This window comes from Chiloscyllium plagiosum, unplaced genomic scaffold (genome assembly GCF_037043375.1).
Source record: "Chiloscyllium plagiosum isolate Xiang-an unplaced genomic scaffold, Cpla_swu_hap1 HiC_scaffold_6, whole genome shotgun sequence".
Taxonomy (NCBI): domain Eukaryota; kingdom Metazoa; phylum Chordata; class Chondrichthyes; order Orectolobiformes; family Hemiscylliidae; genus Chiloscyllium; species Chiloscyllium plagiosum.
The window spans coordinates 87,990,141-88,016,179 of record NW_028270144.1 but is presented as its reverse complement, the minus strand read 5'-3'; the positions used below and the strand labels follow the sequence as shown (position 1 = coordinate 88,016,179).

At 40.0% G+C, this 26,039-nt stretch overlaps 1 protein-coding gene across 1 annotated transcript in view; it reads left to right on the top strand.

The window, feature by feature from the left end:
* Positions 1-25,564, top strand: part of LOC122550751 (mitochondrial intermediate peptidase-like) — a 156,970-nt gene extending 131,406 nt beyond the window's left edge. The window contains exon 19 of the mRNA XM_043691957.2: positions 25,255-25,564. Within this exon, the coding sequence (XP_043547892.2) occupies positions 25,255-25,352 (98 nt within the window). The 3' untranslated portion in view covers positions 25,353-25,564. The remainder of the gene's footprint in view (positions 1-25,254) is intronic.
* The last annotated feature ends 475 nt before the right edge of the window (positions 25,565-26,039 follow it).

Genomic DNA, 26,039 nt, shown 5'->3' with positions numbered 1-26,039 from the left:
AGGTCCATTCAGCAGTCTAATAATGGTGGGGAAGAAACTGTTCTTTAGCCTGTTGTCTGTGTGTTCAAGCTTCTGTATCTTCTGCCTGATAGAAGAGGTTGGAAGAGAGCATTACCAGGATGGGAAGGGGTCTTTGATCATGTTGGCAACCTTTCCATGGCAGTGAGAAGTGTAAATGGAGCCTCTGGATGGAAAGCTGGCTTCCTTAATGGTCTGGGCTGTGCACACAATGTCTTGTAGTTTCTTGTGGTCCTTGGCAGAGCAATTGCTGTACCAGGTTATTGTACACCCAAATAGAATGCTTTCTATTTCCAAAGTTTAATCACTGCAATGGACACCACAGAAATGTTCAAGCAAAAGAATAATGAATTATAAATTACAAAACAAAAACCACTACATGTAAAAGCAGTGTTCATCACCATTAATTAAAGCTAGAAGATTAAATCCACAATGGCAATTACAATTCCAGGTACACCTGTACAAAACTGGTCAACACTGGTGTTTGCAGTTGCTACCAGCAAAACTATTAGAAAATAGGGTTAGAAAATCAATATGTTTGGCAAAATCTCAGCAAATGTATTTTTTGATTGGGCCAAAATATTCTTTAAAGGTTTGTTAATTTACACTGGCAAGGTAAGACTTGGAGGAACTTTGAATTTGACATCAAAAATATGGTTATTGCTTTTTGAAAGATGATATTTCGAGTTTTTGCTTCCTGCTTTAACTTTCCCTGCTTTGGTGTCAAATCAAGTTAATGCTTAAGAGTAGGGCCACCTGGTCTGTTTATGGTATGTGTTTTTTTTAACATTGTCTGACTTGTTTGCCATTATTTCAGTAACTGTATAGTGGGATGTGATTCTCTCATTTATGACCGCAGACTTCCTCAGGCATACTTTTTCAAACTTGAATAACATGAATAAGTTAAGGAACTGCATTCAAAGTTGAAGTAACTAGTCCTGCAGAAATAGTATTTTACAAAATACCTTTTTTTGTAGTCGACTGATCCTTGGGATCAGACTTTATAAACTAAGCCACTTTCTTCCATCTAAAATGGACAGAAAAGATCCAACAATAGTTCTGAAGGAAGAGCAGGGAGTTCACCTTATCCCAAGTATTTGATTAGTTTAGTGTGGTCTCAAGGACTCCCTATTCGTGCCTTGTAATCTTGATTTCAGCCCTGTTATTGTTGATAAACTTGAGTGAATGTAAGGCCTTAACAAGAAGGGCAAGTTGGAGAACTACTGTAGAGTACTTCTTTTGTACAATCTTTAACCAGTTACAGAATATTTTTATTTTCAAATTTATGTTGAAGCAGAAAGGGAGAAAAGTAAGTAGCTACTTCATGGGTTTGAAACCCACCTCGCTAAATTCAAAGTAGTATCACATTTTATTTTCAAACACAATTGTTTTCTGTCCAGTCCCCTATAAGTAGTTAAAAATCACACAACGCCAGATAATAGTCCAACAGCTTTACTTGGAAGTACAGAGGAACCTCGATTATCCGAAGGACACGGGCTTGGAGAATTTTGTTCGGTTAATCGGATTCCAGATAATCGAATGCTGGATGACAGTCTAGCGTAGCATCAGGACATTGTCATCTTGCCGGATAATCCGATATTCGGATAATCGAGTTTCCTCTGTACAAGCTTTCGGAGCACCTCCTATGTCAGGTAGCCAAAAACTTGTACTTCCAAATAAACCTGTTGGTTCCAGTGTTATGTGATTTTTAATTTTGTCCACCCCAGTCCAGCACTGGCACCTCCACATCACTCCTTAGTAGGTTATTGCTGACGTTCTATGCAAGTTTTATTTTAACTAAGTGTATCGTACTTCATTAAGTTTTTAAAACTCAAATAGGATGAATTACACTTTTAAAGTCTTGATCTGTATTTGCTCTGGCAGGAAAACATAACCTGAACTATAAAGGAAACAGTTGTGGTTACAACCATGGGGATTCTTCAAAACGTTTTATGAACAGCAATCATTTTAGCCAGCAGCAACTTCAATTATGAATAGTAGATTAGTAAGAAATAGTTACTGTAGCATGAACAGATGTGTTTCAAGCTTTGTATTTATGTTAAATTCTATCTGGATAAGCCGATTGAAAGTTGAGCTTCCTGTCATGGGTCACTATTTCCATTACGTTCCATTATGGTCTGTTGATCAAAGAATAATCTTCTAGTTAAGATGAAATAATTAGCTGAGCTCCTTTGGCATTGTTTATAAATCCAGGGTGCAGTTGGGACATTTAGTATGGCATCATTTCAATCTGTGAAGAGGAATGCTATGAAGAGGAAACATAGGTGAAAGTGTACAATGGAAACAAGGGAATGAATCAGGGCTAATAGCACAGCAAGAGGCTGGGGAATTGAGCACAATTGGTGTCAGTTCAGAGAAAGTTGCACAGTGGTAGTGGGAAGGAGCTGGAATAAAGCAAGAAAGATTTGCATTTATATAATCCTTTTCATGACCTCAGGATATTCAAGAGTACTTCACAGCCAGTGAAATACTTTTGAAGTGCAGTCATTATTGTAATGTATGAAAGACAGCAGCCACTTCGCACACAGCAAAGACCATATGATTTATATGTGTGATGTCAGTTGAGGGATAAGTATTGGTCAGAATAGTGGTGATAATTCCTCCGTTGTTTTTTGAAATAGTGCTTTGGGATTTTTTTTACATTTGCCTTAAATGATAGATGGAGCCTGTGGTTAATTGTTAGATCTGAAAGATGGCACTTGAAAAGAACAGCATTTCTTCAATCTTGCGCTGCAGTGTCAGGTGAAATTTTGTGTTCGGCTGTCTGGAGTCGACTTGAATCCACAACCTTTTGACATACGTGGTCCAGTTTTCTGAACCTAAAAGGTATAGGCGGAAATTGAACTGAATTAGGAGGAATGATGGCAACCAGAAATCTGTAACCTTCCCAATCTTGCCTAAATTAAGTTCTGGGTATGAAAGCCCAAGTTCCATCTTCCTGCTGTGCAACCAAGTGAGGCCATTATGTTTTGAACTGCCAACTTACTACTCAAGGGTCCTAATTCCAGTGGAAAGCCAATTGGCAGCCAATCATTTGCCTGATTGCCACATGATCTGGTAGATTTTCTCACCTTAGTAGCTTACAGATTTACCTCACTTTCTGATCTGGTTTAAATATGGGATATCTCAAAAACAGTTTCAACTCATCCATTCCTCTGTCACTGACTCCAGATGCTATGGTGATATAAGAGCTCTTGAACAATGGTTTTACAAAGACAAACCCACCTTGACTCATATGATCACAGAAGCCAGTCAAAGTCACCCAAACCAATAAGATTTAATAAAATTCAAGAATTTGTTATTAACCAGTGGACAAGATATTAAAAAAAACTTGTATCACATTTAACACCCAAGTGAATGTACCATATATGTTATAACTGTAGTGAAAATGGACTGTCATCATTTAACTTTAACATCTCAGGAATGAAGAAGGGCCTGTGCCCGAAACGTCGAATCTCCTGTTCCCTGGATGCTGCCTGACCTGCTGTGCTGTTCCAGCAATAAAGTTTCAACTTTGATCTCCAGCATCTGCAGACCTCACTTTCTCCTAGAGGAATGGATGAACCTATGTTAAAAGATCACCCTGAGCTGAGCTCCTAAATGCAGTCAACTGCTAATCAGCCATCAATGTCAGATCCAATTGGCCCTCCATGCTTACCCCAGGTGAACGAGGACCTAGTGGCAGATCCAGGTGCTTTGTCCATCCTTTGCACTGGCAGTGCCTACATGTGATCATTGACAGTGTGTGAGCTCTCAGGTCAGAATGTATGTCCAGAATCCCTGACTGAACTGCTGGGTATTACTATCCCTGAGAGTCACCAGTCTCTCAATGGATGAAGCCATAGATTCAGAAGAGGAAGTTAACTGCACTCATGCTCATGGTCCTAATGGACTCCCCTGCAGTCCTTGCCAGGATATTCGTAGCCTCTGGGATCTTCCCCAGATCTTCACTGACCTTTAGAAGCTTGCCACCTGCCTGGGGCTCAGCTTGTAACATCTGCATCCATGACTGTCAGAGGCTTGGATTAACATGATCTTCAGCAGCTAAGCCAGCGATTGTGCAGTGTTCGAATCAGTAGGTGCAACTGTCTTGGCCAACATATGCACAGCCATCAGGTGGGAATATCTGAGCTGATGCTAAATGCAGAGCAAGGACAGGATAGTGTGCTCTCTAATATCATCATCTCTTTCTCAGAAGTTAACTCTTAGCCCTTGGCAATGATGTCTGCAAGTGACCTGCTGAAGGAATAAGTTGGATGAGTGCAACTCAGCAAAGAAGAAAAGTGCTGAGTGGAAGCAGATGCATCTTGGACACAGACGATACAGCATGCATGGCTCTGATGTGGTGATCTCCACCTATTGCACCAAACACACACCTGCTGTTCCCCATCTCAATCACGTTCCTTGGTCTCTATTTCTGGGTGGGGATCCAAATGAAACTCAACACCACCAACTTTTGTTTTCCAACCAATTGGCCAGATCCAGAAGTTCCTCTTCCATTTTTATCAGCACTGCCAAGTTCGACACTATACCACTTTTTCTTGATCTGTCATAGGCCCCCTTTTCCTGTGAGATGAATGGGAGATTGAAGAATTACAAGTGTAAGTGGATTATTTCCCTGTAGGTACTCATAGTCTCTAGTCTTGTTGTATTGCAAACCTACAACCAACAAGTAGCCCTGAAAGCCTTTCAGGATGTCAAGACTCCTTCAGTTGGCATTGTGGGCCTGTAGGAACCATGCATCATCCATATCCTTAAAAGACATGTCACATGTATAAACAATACAGACACCCGCCCCCGCCCCCCCAGCCCCTGCGTAGTTGCGTATGCAAGTTGATGAAAGACTTCCTCACTTGCCATTGCAGAATGTAGGTCTATCATTCTCTTCATGCAATGCAGCTAAGGCCTATCAAGAATCCATGACTACTGACCACCTTTGTTTGCAGGAGAACCTCCTGTTGTTCATTGACAGCCTGAAGGAGGGTCTGCCAAGAATCATTGTTAAAATATGGGGCCATTCGTGACCACTCCATTGCCTTCTGTTTTAGATTCCCGAAGTGTGGAAACAGGCCCTTCGGCCCAACAAATCCACACCGACCCTCAGAACAGCAACCCACCCAGACCCATTCCCCTACATTTACCCCTGACCAATGCACCTAACACTATGGGCAATTTAGTGTGGCCAATTCACCTAACCTGCACATCTTTAGACTGTGGGAGGAAACCGGAGCACCTGGAGGAAACCCACGCTGACATAGGGAGAATGTGCAAACTCCACATAGGCAGTTGCCCGAGACAGGAATTGAACCCGGGCTCCTGGCGCTGTGAGGCAGCAGTGCTAACCACTAAGCCACTGTGCCGCCCCTAATGGCTGAAAGTTGCAGGTAGTTTTGTGCAAGCCCATGAGGTGTATGAGCTCTGTCTTTGATCTAAAAATGCCTCAAGACGACTCTGGCTGAAGCTGCCCTTTAATGCCAACCCCTGCACTTCACTGTTTTAACCGGTCCTCCCTGGATCAAAGTCCCTGCCCGTGTCCCTTTAAACTCCCTTCAGGATGCTGTTCCTGACTGTGAGCCTTACCAATTATCACCTTCCAGCCCAGAATCTTCGAGTTGGGTGGAAGGAAGTCATTTTTTTTTCGAAGAATACAGCGCAGTACAGGCCCTCGATGTTGCACCAATCCAAGCCCATCTAAACTACACTAGCCCACTATCCTCCATATGCCTATCCAATGCCCGCTTAAATGCCCATAAAGAGGGAGAATCCACCACCGCTACTGGCAGGGCATTCCATGAACTCACGACTCGCTGAGTAAAGAACCTACCCCGAACATCTGTCCTTTACCTACCACCCATTAATTTAAAGCTATGCCCCCTCGTAATAGCTGACTCCATACGTGGAAAAAGGTTCTCACGGTCAATCCTGTCTAAACCCCTAATCATCTTGTACACCTCTATCAAGTCACCCCTAAACCTTCTTTTCTCCAATGAAAACAACCCCAAGTGCCTCAGCCTTTCCTCATATGATCTTCCTACCATACTAGGCAACATCCTGGTAAACCTCCTCTGCACCCGTTCCAGTGCCTCCACATCCTTCCTATAGTATGGCGACCAAAACTGCACACAATACTCCAGATGCGGCCACACCGGAGTCTTATACAACTGCAACATGATCTCAGGACTCCGGAACTCAATTCCTCTACCAATAAAAGCCAGTACGCCATATGCCTTCTTCACCGCACTATTTACCTGGGTGGCAACTTTCAAAGACATGGACACCAAGATCCCTCTGCTCATCCAGACTACCAAGTATCCGACCATTAGCCCAGTACCCCATCTTTTTGTTACTCTTACCAAAGTGAATCACCTCACACTTAGCTACATTGAACTCCATTTGCCACCTTTCTGCCCAGTTCTGCAGCTTATCTATATCCCGCTGTAACCTGCCACATCCTTCCTCACTGTCAACAACTCCTCCGACTTTCGTATCTTCCGCAAACTTGCTCACCCAACCTTCTAGCCCCTCCTCCAGGTCATTTATAAAAATGACAAACAGCAATGGTCCCAAAACAGATCCTTGCGGAACACCGCTAGTAACGGCACTCCAAGATGAACCTTTACCATCAACTACTACCCTCTGTCTTCTTCCAGCCAGCCAATTCCTAATCCAAACCTCCAACTCACCGTCAATGCCATGCCTCCGTATTTTTTGAAGTAGCCTACCATGGGGAATCTTATCAAACGCCTTACTAAAATCCATATACACCACATCTACCGCTTTCCCCTCGTCCACCTCCTTAGTCATCTTCTCAAAGAATTCAATAAGGTTTGTGATGCACGACCTGCCCTTCACAAAACCATGCTGACTATCCTTGATCACATTATTCCTCTCCAGATGTTCATAAATCCTATCCCTTACAATTCTCTCTAAGACTTTGCCCACAACAGAAGTGAGACTCACTGGCCTATAGTTACTATTTGGCCCTTTGTATCTACACCGGCTCTGTGAACAAGTTCTAAGACATAATGCCATTCTCTTGCCTTTTCCCTACAACCTGGAATATTGTTTCTGTTTAGATAATCATCTAAGGCTATCTTGATTAACTTAGTTGAGCATGTTTCCACCACATTTCCAGGCAGTGCATTCCAGACCTAAACTACTTGCTATGTAAAAAAAAAGTTTCTTCCTGACATTGTTTGCTTCTTTTGCAAATTATCTTATATCTGTGTTCTCCTGTTCTCCGTCATTTAGAGGGAACAGTTTCTCCCATCTACTTTGTTCAACCAACACATGCTTTTAGAAAAAGTCTATTAAATCTCTCCTCTCAATTTCTTCAATCAGTCTTCATGCCTGAAGTTTCTCATAAACCTATCCTGCATGCTCTCCAGTGTGTTCCCATCCTTCTGAACTGTGGCATCTAGAACTATTCACAATAATCCAGCTGAAGTCTAAACAGTATCTACAGCTTCAACATAGCCTCCTTGATGCATAATACTCCGTACCTAAAGCCTTTGATACTGAATGCTTTATCAACTGCTCACTATAATTGTCCTTTCGCTCTTAGTGCCTTATGCAGGCATACACCCAGGTCTCTCTGTTCCTACACACCCTTTAAAATAGCACCTTTTGTTTTACTGTATCTCCATGTTCTTTTCAATACTTCAGACTTCTTTGCACTGAATTTCATCTGCCATTTATCTGCCCATTTCACCAACTTGTCAGTATCTTTCCATGTAGTTTATAGTGTTTCCTTAGAAATCTGTGTACACACATCAACAACACTATCTGTTAATTCTATCCTGAATAGTAGTTTCATGTCAGTCCTCCATCACTGAAGTTAAACTGTGACTTTTCTGTAATTGATGGACTTGACTTTACAACCACTTTTTTTGAACAAGGACATTACATTTGTAATTCCCAGTTGTCTGGCACCACCACTGAGGCTAAGGTAGATTGAAAGATTATTGTAGTACCTCTTCAAATTCCACTGTCACTTGCTTCGTTATCCTTATATGCATCTCCCAGCTTCAATCTCCAGGAGTTCTGTATTCATGCATAGTTCATGGTTTTTAAATTTTAACATTTGTATTTTACCTATTTGTATTTTGATACATGGCATTTATGCACTTAATCAGCTGGGATAAGTTCGTCAGTTTAATTATAACCGATTCAAGCAATTTCATAGCAATAGAAGCAGGAGTAGGCCATTTGGCCCATCGAACCTGCTCCACCATTCATTAAGATCATGGCTGATCTATCCATCATCTGAGTTCCTCCTACCTGCATTATCCCCATAATCCTTAATTCCGCTACATGCAAAAACCCATCCAACTGTGTCTGGAATATATTTAATGAAGCTGCCTCTACTGCTTCCCTGGGCAGAGAATCCCATTGATTCACTACTTTCTGGGAAAATCAGTTCTTCCTCATTTCTGTCCTAAACCCATTCTCTCTAACCTTGAGGCCATGTCCCCAAGTCCTAGCCTTATCCACCAGCGGAAACAACTTACCTGCCTCTATATTATCCATTCCTTTCATAATTTTATATGTTTCTATAAAATCCCCTCTCATTCTTCTAAATTCTAGCAAGTACAGACCCAGCTGGCTCAATCTCTCCTCACAGGGTAGATCCCTCATTTCCGGAATCAACCTGGTGAACCACCTCTGCACGACCTCCAAAGCCAGTATATCCTTCCTCGAGTAAGGAGACCAGAACTGCCACAATGCTCCAAGTGCGGCCTCACCAACACCTTGTACAATTGCAGTAGAATCTCCCTGCTCTTGAATCCAATCCCTGGAGCAATGAAAGCCAATATTCAATTTGCCTTCCTGATTACCTATTGCACCTGCAAGTCAACTTTTAGCGAATCATGTACAAGCAGTCCTATATGTCTCTGCATGACAGCATGCTGCAAACTTTCGCCATTTAAATAATATTCTGACCTATTTTCACTTGCAAAGTGGATATCCTCACACTTATGAATATTGTACTGCATCTGCCAGATACCTGCCCAATCACTTAACTTATCTAAATCTCTCTGCAGACCCTTCATATCCTCTGCACAGTTTGCCTTTCCACTCAATGTAGTGTCATCAGCAAACTTGGGTACATTACTCTTGGTCTCCTCATCCAACTTCACATATATCATGACCAGTTGCGGGCCCAACACCGACCCCTGTAGCACCCTGCTCACCACTGATCTACAACTAGAGAAAGACCATTTATCCCAACTCTCTGCTTTCTACTTATTAACCAGTCCTCTATCCATGCTAGTACATTCCCCACAACTCCATGCATTCTTATCTTATGGATGAGTCTTTTATGCGGCACCTTATCAAATGCCTTCTGGAAATCCAATTATATAACATCCATCTGTTCCCCTTCATCCACCGTGCTTGTTACATCCTCAAAGAACTCCAGTAAGTTTGTCAAACAGGACCTTCCCTTCCTGAATCCATGCTGCGTCAGCCTGATGGAACTCTTTCCACCCAGAGGTCTCACTATTTCTTCTTTAATGATAGCCTCCAGCATTTTCCTGAGTACAGATGTTAAGCTAACTGGCCTACACCCTTTTTTAAAACAACTAAACTTACTACCAATTAGAATGGAATATCAGTCCAAATTAGTATGTTATCATTTATAATAGACTTTAAAATATTTGCTAAATATCACTGGAAAAATTGCAAAAGTTGTTACTCACAAGCAAAAAGAAAAATTGCTAGAAAAGCTCAGCAGGTCTGGCAATATCTGTGAAAGAAATCAGAGTTAATGTTTTAGGTCAGGTTACCCTATCTCAGAACAGATGGTAGCTAGGAAAATATCAGTTTTTATGCAAAAATAGGGTAGGAGGAGAGGTGAGGAGTAAGCAATAGGTGGGGATAGAACCCAAAGAGAGAGAAAAATAGTTGGACAGACAAAGGAGTGAATAATTATCTGGCTAGGAGGCTGAATAACTGATAATGGAGACTGTTAGTGGCTAACAATGGGTTGTGTGTAAAGGCAGACTATGTGATAAGACCCCTGGTGTGTGGGGGTGGGGGCTAGGATACAGGAGAGTTCAAGCCCTAAAGTTATTGAACTTGATATTGAGTCCAGAAAGCTGCAGGGTCCCCAAATGAAAAATTAGATCTTGTTCTTCCGGCTTCTGCTGAGATTCACTGGAGCACTGCAGCAAGCCTGAGACAGACATATTGGCCAGGGAACAGGCTGATGTGTTGAAGTGGCAGGCTTGCTGCAGTGAGTCAGTCAGGGGGCTGACTTAGGGCAATGACTTGAAAGAAATTTTGGGATTTGCATATTAATCAGTCAAAGCCTGCATCTCTATTCTAACTAATTAAAGATTTAAGAGCTATCTTAGGTGTGTTCAATTTGTTCGCATGAGTTGTATAACCCTTTGATCTTTTCCTTATAAATTCTGTGTCTAAGGTCTTCCTCTCTCACTAACACCTGATGAAGGAACAGTGCTCCAAAAGCTAGTGTTTTCAAATAAACCTGTTGGACTATAACCTGGTGTAGTATGATTTTTGACCTGTCCAACCAGTTGGCAACGCTGGCACCTCCACATCAAGTCTCCATTAACAGCTATTCACTCTCCTAGCCAGATCATTATCCACTCCTCTGTCCAACTGTTCTTCTCTCTCTTTGGGCTCCTAGCTATCCATTCTGAGAAAGAGTCACTGGACCAGAAGCGTTAACTCTGATTTCTCTTCAGATGCTGCCAGACCAACTCAGTTTTCCAGCAATTGCTGTTTTTGTTCAAAATCTTTGTATTGGGTTCCCAAATAAATGACTGGGTTAAGACAAATGATTTCAAAAAAATTGTATTCTTCAGTAAAAAGCCCTATTTAACTTGCTTCATATGATCATATGATCAACACAGTAATGTTCAATTTATTAATTGTATTGAAAGATATAAGCCCTACAACTTTCTAGTTGTTTCTGTCAAAAATATACACTTTAAAAATTATACCTGTAAAATTCCTTTGTAAATGTTTACTACACGGTAATGATCCTTTAGATCAGGTGACAAAATCATTTATGGCCTGAATCAATGTGAATAAGAGACCAAATTAATCCTTAAGTCCTTATTTAGCCCTTCTTTCCATCCTGAAGCAATTTATAAAAGTACTTCATCTGTACACCCACATCCTAGGACAGGCGAAACAAAGACACACACGAGAATTCTTACAGGCAAGGCATTCTAACCAGAACTCCGTCAATAAACACATCGATTTAGATCCTATCTAGCTTCCCTTGAAATAAAGAATCGGAAATGACATCACCCACCTTAAGAAACTGAGACCTATAAAGAGAGAGGCAGGACATACCACCAGCGTTTCACAGGACACTCTCACTGATGATGTTACCTAGTATGGTGACAAAACATCTGAAAACAAACCTTGCACTCAGCGAGCTAACTTACATACTTATCACCAATCTCAGCTACAAATCTTCTCAAAATCGTACTTCATCTGCATTCAAAGACTGAAAACATCTGTACTAATTTAGCATGTTAGCACATCTCCAGAAATCTCTTATAAGACTTCACATATAAATTTAGAAATACAATATTAATTTCACATAAGATCGATACTACGATTCTCTTTGACACCTTTTTTTAAAAGGCTCCAAATGATCACATTTTAGGCATATTGTTATAACTAACACACTAAAGCAACATTGGCCAAACACCATTTAGTAGATAACTATTGCACTAAAATACAGAAAAGCAATCCCTTCTTAACTTGCCAACAGGATTGAAAATCCTACACAGCATGCACCTGTAAACATTATCCAAAGTCAGTTCCAATTTCTATCAAGCTAACTTTTCCCTGTCTAGCTCTGTAATAACATCCAGTTTCAAAAGCAGTTTCCTTCAGTCTTCTGAGAATCCCCAAACTCACTTGCAACAGCAAGGCCCAAGTTGGCAACACTTTCTCCTAGCCATGGCAAGACAAATCTGTGACTGTCCTTAAGTTTTCACAAATTTAGTCTCTTTGAATAGAGAACAAGCTCTCTACCAGAAAGTTTCTCATTGCTATTTTCCCCCCTCAACCTTGCATGAGACTTTCACTCTTTGGTTTTGTTCGATGTCTACAAGAATACTAAGATAAAGGCTATTAGGCTAGATGGGATTGAGGTGCATAAGGAGGAGGTGTTAGCAATTCTGGGAAGTGTAAAAATAGATAAGTCTCTGGGCCAGATGGGATTTTTTCTAAGATTCTCTGGGGAAGCCAGTGAAGATATTGCCGAGCCTTTGGCTTTGATCTTTTATGTCGTCATTATCTACAGGAATAGTGCCAGAAGACTGGAGGATTCCAAATGTTGTTGCCTTGTTCAAGAAGGGGAGTAGAGACAACACAGGAAATTATAGACCTGTGAGCCTTCCTTCGGTTGTGAGTAAAGTGTTGGAAAGGGTTATAGGAGATATGATTTGTATTATCTAGAGAAGAATAAGTTGATTCGGGGTAGTCAACATGGTTTTGCAAAGAGTAGGTCATGCCTCACAAACTTTATTAAGTTCTTTGAGAAGGTGACCAAACAGGTTGAAGAGGATAAAGTGGTTGATGTGGTGTATATGGATTTCGGTAAGGCGTTTGATAAAGTTCCCCACAGTAGGCTATTGCACAAAGTACGGAGGCATGGGATTGAGGGTGATTTAGCGGTTTGGAAATTGGCTAGCTGAGAGAAGATAGAGGGTGGTGGTTGATGGAAAATATTTATCCTGGAGTTTAGTTACTTCTAGGGTATTGCAAGGATCTGTTTTGGGTCCACTGCTGTTTGTCATTTAAATGAATGACTTGAATGAGGGCAAAGAAGGATGGGTTAGTAAATTTGCAGATGACAGTAAGGTCAGTAGAGTTGTGGATAGTGACAAATGTTGTAGGTTATAGAGAGATATAGATAAACTGCAGAGCTGGGCTGAGAGGTGGCAAATGGAGTTTAATGCAGAAAGGTGTGAGGTGATTCACTTTGGAAGGAGTAACAGGAATGTTGAGTATTGAGCTAATGGTAGTATTCTTGGTAGTGTAGATGAGCAGAGAGTACTCAGTGTCCAGGTACATAGATCCTTGAAAGTTGCCACCCAGGTTGAAAGGGTTGTTAAGAAGACATATGGTGTGTTAGCTTTTATTGGTAGAGGGATTGCGTTTTGGAAACATTAGATCATGCTGCAGCTATACAAAACTCTGATGCGGCCGCACCTGGAGAATTGCATATAGTTCTGGTCACCGCATTATAAGAAGCATGTGAAAGCTTTGGGAAGGGTTCAGAGGGAATTTACTGGGATGTTGCCTAGTACGGAGAGAAGGTCTTACGAGGAAAGGCTGAGGAACTTGAGGCTGTTTTCATTAGAGAGAAGAAGGTTTAGAGGCGACTTAATAGAGACATATAAGATAATCAGAGGGTTAGATAGGCTGGACAGTGAGAGCCTCTTTCCTCGGATGGCGATGGCTAGTACAAGGGGACGTAGCTTTAAATTGAGGGGTGATAGATATTGTCAGATGTCAGAGATAGTTTCTTTACACAGAGAGTAGTAGGGGCATGGAACGCACTGCTGCAACAGTAGTAGACTCGCCAACTTTAAGGGCATTTAAAAGGTAATTGGATAGACATATGGACGAGAATGGAATAATGTAGGTTAGATGAGTTTCAGCTTGGGTCCACAGGTCGGCGCAACATCGAGGGCCAAAGGTTCTGTACTGTGCTCTAATGTTCTATGTTCTATGTTCTCTGAAAAAGTGATTCTACTAGCTGCCTTTTTCTTTAGCTACGATGGAGTCTAATTTGGGCTATTGTCAGTCAAACGTTATTAGGAGTTCACATGGCCCAAGACTCTGTTTTATCTTAAATGAAAAGAGAACATTTAAAAAAGCCATTTTAAAGAATCTCACGTTCATAAAATTGCACAAACAGGAATTAGATTATTGAAAATTTTAGTATGATGTTAAGAAGAGGAATGTTAGCTATGGTCAGCGTATCTAGATAAACTCCTTGTCTTTAGTGAAATCTCTGAAGTCCATTCCAAACACTCGAATATTCAGACCTTGATTTAATACACTGTACAAAAAAAAGCAGAACCTTTGATAGTGGAGAATTCCCTCAGCATTGCCCCAAATTGCCGCATTAGCTGACAAATTACATCTCATCATTGTGAACCAGCATTTGGGATGACCCTGCAGAGTTCACTATACATTGATTTCAAGGGAGTTGTCAAGGAAGTTTGAATTTCCGATTGTCATTCCCCTGCTCCTTGGGACCAAACCATAGAACCATCAACACGTTATAGCACAACAAGAGATCATTCAGCCCAGCCAGAGATTAAAAAAAACCTAGTCTTCCATCCCAATTTTCCAGCATATACAGGTAGTCCATTACTCTTCAGGTTTTAGCATTCAGAACTGAAGAAGAGTCACTGGATCTGAAATATTAACTCTGCTTTCTCTCCACAGATGCTGCCAGACCTGCTGAGCTTTTCAAGCAATTTATGTTTTTGTTTCTGATTTCCAGCATCCAAAATTCTTTCAGTTTTTTTCACAAAGGACAATATAGCACAGGATCAGGTCTTTTGGCCCTCCAAGCCTGGACTGACATATTTTGTCCTTCCATACTAAAACTGTCTTCATTTGCAGGATCCATATCCCCCTACTCTCTTCCTATTCATGTGTTCGTCCAGGTGCTTTTTGAATGCTGCTATTGTGTCTGCTTCCATCACCACCTCTAGCAGTGCGTACCAGGCATTCATCACCTTTTAGGTGAAAAACTTGCCTTGCACATCTCTTTTAACTATCCCCCCCTAACCCTCACCACCACCACACCTTGAAACTGTGTATCTTAGTAATTGACACCGCGACCCTGCAAAAAAGCCTCATACATTCCACTCTCTCTGTGCTATTCACAATCTTTATAAACTTCTATCAGGTCACCCCTCAACCTCCTGCGTTCTAGGGACAAGCCCAGTCTATCCAATCTTTCTACATTGCTAAAATCCCCTATACCAGGCAACATGCTGGTAAACCTTTTCTGTACCCTCTCCTAAGCATCTACTTCCTTCTGGTAGTGTGGTGACCAGAACTCTAAGCAATATTTCAAGTGTGACCTAACTAAAGTTATATAAAGCTGCAGCATAGCTAGTTTATCCTTATACACAATGCCCCTTCCAATGAAGGCAAACATGACCTAGGTCTTTTATCACTACCTTATCTACCTGTGCTGCCACCTTCAGTGACCTGTGCACCTGCACACACACATAACCCTTTGCATATCAATTCTCCTAAGTGTTCTGCCATTCACTGTATAATTTCAACCTGTATTTGAACTTCCAAAATGCATCACTTCACATTTGTTTGGAACTTTGAGGAATTCTATGTCTGTCCGCCAAATCAGGTTGCAAATTCCAAACACGCTGGGTGAAACCCTTTTCTTTGTATTCCCTGAAATCTTTTCTACCTATCATAGAGTCATAGAGTCACAGCACGGAAACAGACCCTTCGGTCACACTCGTCCATGCTGACCAGATATCCCAACCTAATCTAGACCCACTTGCAAGCATCTGGCCCATATCCCTCCAAATCCCTTCTACTCATATACCCATCCAGATGTCTTTTTAATGTTGCAATTCTTAAGTCTTTATCCATGGTAATTGATCTCCCTGCTAACAAAACAGATCTTTTCTGTCCTCTCTATCCAATCCATTCATTATTTTATATACCTCAATGAAGTCATTCCTCAGTTTCTTCTGTTCTAAGGAGTTTATCCAGCCATTCCTCATAGTTGCAGTTTTCAAGCTCGGCAACATTCTTATAAATCTCCTCTGTACTCTTGCCAGACCAATTATGTCCTTCCTGTAATTCAGTGACCAGAACTACATATCGTATTCCAACTGTGGCCTAACGAGCATTTTATACAGTTCTAACATTACATCCCTGCTTTTGTATTCTAAATCTTGTCCAATAAAGGAAATCATTTACCTCCCCTGTCTCTTTCAAGGGCTGATGGACGTGCACTCTAAGGATCCCCACTTTCTGTATCCATCTCAGTATCCTCCCATTTATTGTATATTTCCTTGCTTTGTTTGCCCTTTCCAAATGCATTACCTTGCATTTCTCCAGAATGAATTTCTTTTACCACTTTTCCATTTCCTCAAAAAAAAACCATTGATAGCATTCTGGCATTGTCAGCTGACCTCTTCAGTATTAACTACACCATTAATTTTTGTGCCATCTGGAAATTTCCCAATCATACAACCCACATTTAACTCCAAATCATTAATAAAAGACATTAAGCAAGGAACTGAGCACTGTGCAACACCATTGGAAACCAATTTTCATTCACAAAAACTTGCATCATCCCTTTGTTTCTGGTTGCTCAGCCATTATTGGATCCAACTAACTACATTCTCTGTTTCCTACAGGCTTTTAGTTTTCTGACCAGTCTGCTGTTTAGAACCTTGTCAAATGCCTTTTGAAAATTCAAGTAGACAATACTCATTGCACTACCTTCATCAGTCTTCTTTGTTATTTCAAATAACTTAGTCGTGCATGATTTCCCTTAATGTAACAATTGCATCTTTTTAAACTTTTTTATGTTTGAAGACTGAATTTGAAAAAGGACCATTTTACAACAAAGGACTAAGAAATGATTTGCTACACTTTTAAGAGCAAGGTTTTGAAACTCATTGCGAGTCCTGTTTACTCTGTTGCTTTGCAAGCAGTGTAAATAGACAGCACTCCAACAGGGTGTGTATACATAGTGAGAAATTTGGTTGCCAACAAGTAGCTGATTGGTTTATGGAATTATGTCTAGTTGTGGATACCATAGGTCATCAGCCTGTCAGCAGCTGTCTGATTGGTTTCTGGGTAGCTGATCAGCTCATGGGTATGAACGATACAGTGAGAAATCCTTGGATCTCCAAAAGGGGAGGTAATGTTCATATCTCTCATTAGTTAAAAAATATGTATAATTAAAGAAAGCCAGTGGTTTTCTCCCATCAGTGATTGCTTTTAACCACTAAGTCAAAGGCTATAATTTGTGAGCCCGTCATTCTGCCTTCCTGGGAAGAATTGAAAGAATCTGAAGGACAAGTTCGGAGAACTAAAGAACTTGGGGAAACAAAAGAATCCTGAAGACTGGTCCCATTAGAATAGTTTCCTCAGTTTCTTCTCTTCCCAAAATCAGTGTCTTTGTGTATTTTGATAACATTTTTAACCTTTGTTTCCAGGAATAGTGGGGCATGATTTCTAATGTGCTATTCCATTCAGGCATGACATTACCAAACCCATGTTCACTATCCTTCCTGATTAATCTATGCCTTTCTAAGCAACAGTTTGTCCTGGCACTCAGAATTAATTCTAATCATTTATCCACTATCAAAGTCAGACTGACCAGCCTGTAATTGTTTGCTCTATCCCTTTATGGGAACAGGAGATTCGACGTTTCGGGCACAGGCCCTTCTTCAGGAAAGAAGAAGGGCCTGTGCCCGAAACGTCGAATCTCCTGTTCCCTGGATGCTGCCTGACCTGCTGTGCTGTTCCAGCAATAAAGTTTCAACTTTGATCTCCAGCATCTGCAGACCTCACTTTCTCCTTTGCTCTATCCCTCTCACCTTTTTAAACCAGGTAATCATGTTTGTGGGCTACCAGTCCTCTGGTATCTTGCCTTTATCTAGAGAAGATTGGAAAACAATCCTTGGAATATCTGTTCATTCCCCCTTTAATAGCCTTGGATACCATCTATCTTTTCCTGCTGATTTATCTACTTTCAATGATGGCAGTTTCTTCAGTATCTCCTCTCACTTTACGCTTACTGAATCAAATAGTCTGAAATGCTTACCTGGATAGTTAGAAAATTTGAGATGGAAAAAATTATAATCTGTCTCCTGAGTAACATTCCTGAGTACTCTCATCAATCATTTTCATTGATGTATTCCATACCCTTTGATCTACCAATTTCTTTCCGCCTTCTCCAACCCACTTCCAGCATCACCTGGTCATCCTCCATTATATCATTTATCATCCATTCACGTACACTAACACATTGAAAAGTATTGGGATCATTTAATATTTAATTTAATATGCCACCTAGTGCTGTAAACGTGGAGCATGGCTTCTGCAGTGACTCTCTTTGCTGCTTTTGCCGCGGATTGCTGCAATCTTCTGCATCATGTTTCACATTCAGGGCCTTTTCAATCCTAGGTAAAGGGCAGTATTTTTGTCTGATCAGTGTCAGATTCTGCCTCCGGTACTGACCAGAAGATTTGGACCATGTTAATAATTTGTAAATCTCAAATGCATGTCTGATCAAGATCTTCTTACAGGATTTTAGCTGCCTCCTCTGAGTCTGCAATTTCTCCCAGCTTGCAAGAGCATTCTAACTGCAAACTGGTTTGTTTGTGTGTAGCAAATATAAGAGGGATTTAAGCTTTGATCCCCAGTTCACTACATACAACCCAGGTGGCCTAGTTCTCCTTATGACTGTCTTCTTTCTTCCTTTTACGCAGTTGCTGATCCATATCCTAGTTTATGATTGACCACGAGCTTTGCTTTCCCGGGTGCAATAGGTTTTATAATACTTGCGTATGAATGTTACTCTTGTGACATTTTTGGTTGATCCAATCTTCTCTTTGGAATTGCAGCGTTTGGCTAGGCAGGCACAGAAAGATAATTTCTTCTTTAACGACACTTCAGAAATTTTTAATAAGGAACACAAAAGTAGTGGTAAAGATTTGAATTGAAGGTTGCAGAAGCAGTTTTATTTTTACACCCACAGTCACAGACTCATTTTAAAAGAAATCTTTTTTTGATTTACATTGTCTGAACTATGACTTAATGCAAAGATAGTTGTCTGCTACTTTCTGTGCCAAGTGCAATTACTTGTATTGAATATGTGCTTTGCATCCAGTTTGATGTTGGAAGAGCCAACATAGTTACTGTGCATCTATTACTTGTAATATCTGGTGTTTTTTCATATAAATGGTAAACTGGAAGCTATAGTGAGTTTAAACGTAAATGGTTCACTATTTAATAGGGTTGAGTGCTGCGCTTCAAAGAGGAGAAAGTTAGCTGCACAGTAGCTCCGGGCAAGGGTGAGTCTATCTTGCTATGAGAATCTAGACTCTGATCTAATAAAGATGTAATTCAAAATGAGCCACAGAAATCCCAATTTATGTAATTGCTATGTTGGATCAGTTACTCCAAAAGCTGCTTTAGAATTCACTGGGAAAAAAAAAGAAACATTTGAACAATTACGGTGTCTGGTTGAAATAACATATTATGGAAACTGTTTCACTTCTGGAGCAGCATAATTGCTAACAAACTCCTATAACTTGAAAGGCTTTCCTGCTGTGTTTGAGGTACTCGATTAGTTGTGGTTAGAGAAGAGGAAGCACAATATTATGATGCTGGCAAGTTCTACAAATGCAAACTAATCACTTCAAAAGTTGACCACTGACAAACCACATCATTATAAAGCTTTATTTTCATGAAATGGCATTAGGTTTTCTGTATTGGGCAATGAAAGATTCCATTCAGATGCATCCAAAATAGGGATGAAATTAATTTTGAGTGCATGATGGTAACTATTCAAAGTATTGACATTACAGATTAAACAATTGTTTAACCTCTGAAATGAATGAACCTCCATAATTATGCTGAACCTTGTTGATATGACTGGTAACTGTACAACAACAATTTGCATTTATGCAGCATCAATAATGTTGTAAAACATCCTGCCATGCTTGTATAAGATAACCTGTATAATCATCAAAGTTTCAATATCGATTGGTCTTGAAGGTAGACTTCAGGCAATTCTGAGGAAGGGTCACTTGACACAAAACGTTAACTCTGATTTCTCTCCACATATGCTGCCAAAACTGCTGAGCTTTTCCAGCAGTTTCTATTTTTGTCTCTGATTTACAGCATCTGCAGTTCTTTTGGTTTTTATTGAAGACATCAGGCAGTCAGCTGTGGATTTTTCAATCTGGTTTGCTTGATTCACAGGTCTAAATATAATAGACTGACTTGGAAATATGGATAAAACATTTTATGTCTGCCTGCTTCATTCCACCTGTAATTTGCTATGGGAGGTGGTTATTTGAACTGAACTATTCATTTGGGGTTTCTCAGTTTCTCAACAATTCTCTTAGTTCTCAACAATTTGTTATATCAAGCAATTTTTAAGTGGTAGTGGTTTAAAATATGTCTTCAGGTTTGCTGGGAGTTCTACAGTTTTTTATTTATTAATGAGACATGGGTGTCACTGACTGGGCCAGTATTTATTGTTCATCTCTAAATGCCATTGAAAAGGTGGCAGTGAGCTGCCTTCTTGAACTGTTGTAGTCTATTTGCTGTCAGTAGACCCACAATGCCATAGCGAGGAATTCCAGGATTTTGTCCCAACGACACTGAAGAAAAATGAGATAATTCCAAGTCAGAATGGTGAGTAGCTTGCAAAATAACTTGTAGGCGATATGTTCTCATAAATCTGCTCCTGTCCTCCTAAATAGGAGTGGTTTTGGGTTTGGAAGATGCTCTCTATGGAGCCTTGGTGAATTTCTGCAGTAGATGGCTTCTTGTAGATAGTTTCTTGTAGATAGTACACACTGCTGCTACTGATCATCTATGGTGGAGGGAGTGAACGTTTGTGAATGTGCCTGTCAACAGGCTGTTTTGTTCTGGATGGTGTCAAGCTGCTTGAGTATTGTTGGAACTGGACTCGTCCAGGTAATTGATGAGTATTCTATTGCACTCCTCACTTGTGCCTTGTAAATGGTGGATAAACTGCAATGAGGTCAGAAACGGAGTGACATTGGCAGAACTCAAACTGAGCATCAGTGAGCAGGTAATTGTTCAGCAAGAACTGGATGATCGGACTGTCAATGGCATCCTCCACCAGTTAATTGGTGATCCAGAGGGTAGTAAATGTTCAAGTTAAGTTTATTTCCTTAATATGATCTTACTGATTATTTTTCATTATTTTGAAGACCAATACCAAGTTTCTTTGAAAATAAGTTTAGTTACTTGAGCCAAGGTTAGTACTGATTTTTTTAATCACCTGATCATATTTCTTCAAGTGAGGTCCGTTTAGTTCAGTGGGCTGAATGGCTGGCTTATAATACAGAACAACTCCAAGATGTGGGTTAACCAGCTGAGGTAATCACGAAAGACCTTGGCCCTCACCTGACCCTCGGGTTAAACCACCACCAGTTCTCTCTCTGTCTGTCTATCTCTCTCTCTCTCTCACTCACTCACACTCACACACTCTCTCTCTCTCTCTCTCTCTCACTCACTCACACTCACACACTCTCTCTCTCTCTCTCTCTCACTCACTCACACTCACACACTCTCTCTCTCTCTTTCTCTCTCTCTCTCTCTCTCACACTCACTCTCTCACACTCACACTCTCTCACACACACAGACACACACACACACTCTATGTCTGTCTCTCTTTCTCGCCCCACAATCTCTTTCTCTCTCTTGCCCCACAATCTCTCTCTCTTTCTTCCCCAGTCTTTCTCTAATGAGAGGCTAGCCCTATGGTCTGGTAAGACTAGGGCAATATTACAGTTTGGTGGAGGGTGGGTACTGCAGATGCTGGAGATTAGAGTTAAGATTAGAGTGGTGCTGGAAAGGCACAGCAGGTCAGACAAAATAAGAGGAGCAGGAAAATCGATGTTTCGGGCAAAAGCCCTTCATCCTGATGAAACGTCGATATTACGGTTTGGCTAGTTTACAATGCAAAATGACTCCAACAATGTGGGTTCAGTTCCCACACCAGCTGCAATTACTCTGAAGAACTGTCCTTCTAAACCTGTTGATTCCTGAAGAAGGGCTTATGCCCGAAACCTCGATTCTCCTGTTCCCTGGATGCTGCCTGACCTGCTGCACTTTTCCAGCAACACATTTCCAGCTTCTAAACCTGTTGCCTCACCTAAGGTACGGTGACCTGAGGATAAACCACTACCAGTCATCTCTCTCTAATGAGAAAGCAGTCCTATAATATGTAGACTGTAGTGAGTTTACCTTTATTTTACTAAGATATTTCTAATGAAAAGTCAGGACTGAAGCTACCTATTGTAGTCTGGAATTATTTTCACCATTAATCTGTTCAATTACAATATTGTAATCTCTGCCTAGGATTTTTGCGGAAGTAAGAATTTATTTTAACAAAACTTAAAATGTTGATTTTCCTTGATCATTGTAAAAGAGGTTGGAGAGTATTTAACCAGAAGTACTTTCCATTGTTTCTGTCGACCTGTGGTTTTGATGGCAAACAAGGATCCCACTGGATTCTGACGGAGGCCTCAGTTAGTGTTTGATATATATGGGATCCTGGCTGCATTTTAACTGACACTTGAGTACAGTGTCGATTAAAGTTGTTGGGAAACCAACAAAGTCATTGAAGATTGAAGTAAATTTAAAGATAATTCTTAAAGGAACCAGGACTGTGCTGCTTAGACCTCTGAATCTGCCTCCAGCCATGAGACATTGGCAACATGCAGATATATGACCAGGTTTGCCCAAACTTCATCTCCTGCCTCTGCCCAGCTATCATTTCCAGCTAACATTGGTGAAGGAGCTATCCAGTGGTGTTGGAATCTATCATTAACTGGTAGGATATTAGGGTGAGAGTGCCATCTGTTCCCACCAGCTTTGCAGGATTTGAATCTGCCCATTACATTTTTCTCCAACCTAATACTTTTCAATTAGGGCTTAGCAATGTACCCACACTTCATAACCTTTTCTAAAAATTGATAAGGTTTTTCTTGTCCCATATCTCGAGCAGAAATTGTGTTGTATATGGCTTTTAGAAAAGTAAAAGCACATATATGTTACTTATTAAGTCATGTCCACACCATTTGTACATATTGTGGATAGCTGCCTATATCAGGCTGCCTCCGACTACTCATTTGTCACTTTCACTGAAGTCATTTAGAGAAATGTCACTATAATATATATATGTATTAGAGTCCCAGCTATATTGGGTAATAACCTATTCACACCATTATAATATATTGTATTTAAATACCTCCATGGGTACATATCATTTTCCCTTCTCTTGGAGTTTGAAAGTGATCATTTTGGTAGGAGATTGAAATTATCATCTAGTGAAAGTGACTGTTGCCACACAATACTTGGAATGATTAAAGTGAAGAACCCCTTAGGGATTGAACCTGAACATAGCATTTTGTATTCATTTTGCTGAGTATCTTACCTCCTGTAGAAGCAAAACCAAACAGATGTGCAGTAGTGCCTGGCAGCATTTGCACTTGGTTCATTATAATCAGTCTCTTGTTTGTAAGCAAGATCTTTTTGTCTCTAAAATGCTACATAGGTGCAATGTCCAACACTTTTAATGGGAACAATGCATGAATGCCAATGTGCCTGCTGTAAGCATTGAATAATGTCTGTATGAATAATAGGCAATGCAGAAATGAGATGTAAAGGCGTGCAGAACAAATGTATTAGACAGACATAATATGATAAGTTAGTGGATTTCATGCACTGGTAAAATGGCGGATATTATGGGCAGTCAGGTAGGATCTTCCAAGGCTTCACCTTCAGGGTGCCATATTTAAAAGACGTCTGGAGAGTGTCACTATGCTTTGAGCTCTTGTCAGGCTGCTCAGGTTGGGTGTAAGCCTGCCCTATAGCCACATGGTGAATTGCATGCTCCATGACTCATGACTGGTTTTCCCTTCCTGATGCTATCATGTGCAAGGTATTTGTGGTTTTCAGCTAATTGCCACATGCATGGAAAGCACTGTTTGACTGTTGGTGACCTTCCCGACAACTATAAACCTCAATGTACAGCATGTAAAAGTGTTTACCTCATTTCTTTAACCTTATTATTCAGCACAGAGAGATAGATATTTTTAATCAATTAAGGGGATGAAAGGATTATTGGGAAAAGGCAGGAAAGTGGTGTTGAGGATTATCGGATCAACCATGACCTAATTGAATGGCAGAGTAGACTTGATGGGCCGAATGGCCTGCTTCTGCTCCTATGTATGAATGGCCTACATCTTAAGATCTTATGGTAATCCCACAACCAACTGATCAGATCAAAACTCAGCAGTTCTGATGAAGAATCGTAGTAGGCTCAAATATTAACCATGTTCCTCTCTGCACAGAGGCTGCCAGACCTGCTGAGTTTCTCCAGATTTAGTGTACTTGTTAGAAAGTCTTGAGTTTGCATGCAGTCCCATTTTTTTTGGGAAGTAATACAAGTGCTTATGACTACAATTGTTTCGACTATTTAGATTGAAATATAGATTTTTTTACTTGAAATTCATTCTCTTGCTAATTAATGTTGGGATTAGTTGATTTCAGTTGGTTTATCACTATATAAATCTTTAAAACGTGAAATCTTATCCTGTGGTTTTCTCTCCATTGACATTATGGGCATTCTTTTTTGAAAAGGAATCAGTCTATACCAGAACAGTATCAAAAGGTTTTCGGGGAAACAATGATGAACTTGACTGCTGATAATAAGTATTTGATATGTTTTCTAATTGTTTCCTCTTATGTCTCATATAAAGTAGAAAATGAATAGTTCAAAATTGTGCTGTTTGTCCTTTCTTAGCATATGATAAACCTGTCATTGATATTTCCTGTTTAATAACTCACTCAATGCAAACTAAGAAATAAGGCGCTGATAGTGTAACCTAACCATATTGACCTTTTGGCAGTGCAAGCAATGTAAATGCATAGTTGGACAGGCTTGTTTACACAACCTTCCTAGTACTCTTTTTAGAAGTGTTGTAGACAAAACGTGGGTTTAGAGAAGTGTTTGTTTTACAATAGGTCTCTGGATAATACTTCCCATTCCCACTCACCCACTTTAAAGTGAACAAAATGTACACTGAATTTTTTTTTTTCACTTAATTCTATGGGAACATGGATTTTATAAAAAGTTTGACAATTAGTAGAATTTAATTTTCTCAGATCATAAAAAGGTACTATTTTGCTAATTTCAAGTTTAAAAAATCACACTTTTCTTCAATGAAACTAGGTCTTGATAATGTCAAAAGAACTATGCACCAGAAGGGACAATAGTTTAATGCTTACAGAAAATTATCAGAGATGAAATTGCACTTGAGAAACAGAACAGAGTACAACTGAAGTTGATCCGCAAAGGAAATAATTTATTAGAGATTTTAATAGCTAGGCATTGTGAACAATGTTGGGTACAATGTAATTTTAATCTTTTATTTGCAGATATGCTTCAGAAGAAACCTACAATGGATGACTTTGTTGATGCCTTAGTGGCAGATCTGGATTTAAACTTTGAAACATACTTGGTAGACTCTGAGTAATTGATACATAAGTCTGCAAAATGTTTGAATTGCATCAACATTCAGGACATAATACTGTATGTGTGTATATATTGTGATTTATCGACATAATTTCAATGTCATTAATATTTTGTAGTGATTGGAACCTATTTAACTTGTAATTTTCATTAAAGTACAATGTTACTTTTTAAACATTTTCTCATTTTTATTGAAGTAAAAGGACAAAGAGTGTTTTTAATGTTTCTATGTTTTACTTGTTGAATCAGGAGAAACTTGCATTCTATGCAGAGATGTGTTATTACCTTTTACAGACTAGGTTTGTCTATTCACATCAGTAAAGTTGGGATCGCTTCGTTCCTATTATATTTTTTACTTACTGTAATGTTTTTAAATATGGGACGGCTCTTTGCACATCATACATTATCCATAAAAATGCCAAGGATTTCTGTTATCATAAGCCACTGAGGTGAATACAATTGTGTCTCAAAGTCAGTTTTCCATTTATATCAAAAGAGAAGCAAACTGATCTTCTGATTCATTGTTTATCTATCTCTGAATCTAAACTAGCCCCTACTAATCTTCTCCTCCACCTTACAGCTTAGGCATTCCACATTGTTAACTTCTCCCTAATAGTGAAATTGTTTAAAACACTCTAGAAACATTTTTCTCTGTAAATCAATTACAGTTTTGAAGAGTTATCTCATAGAG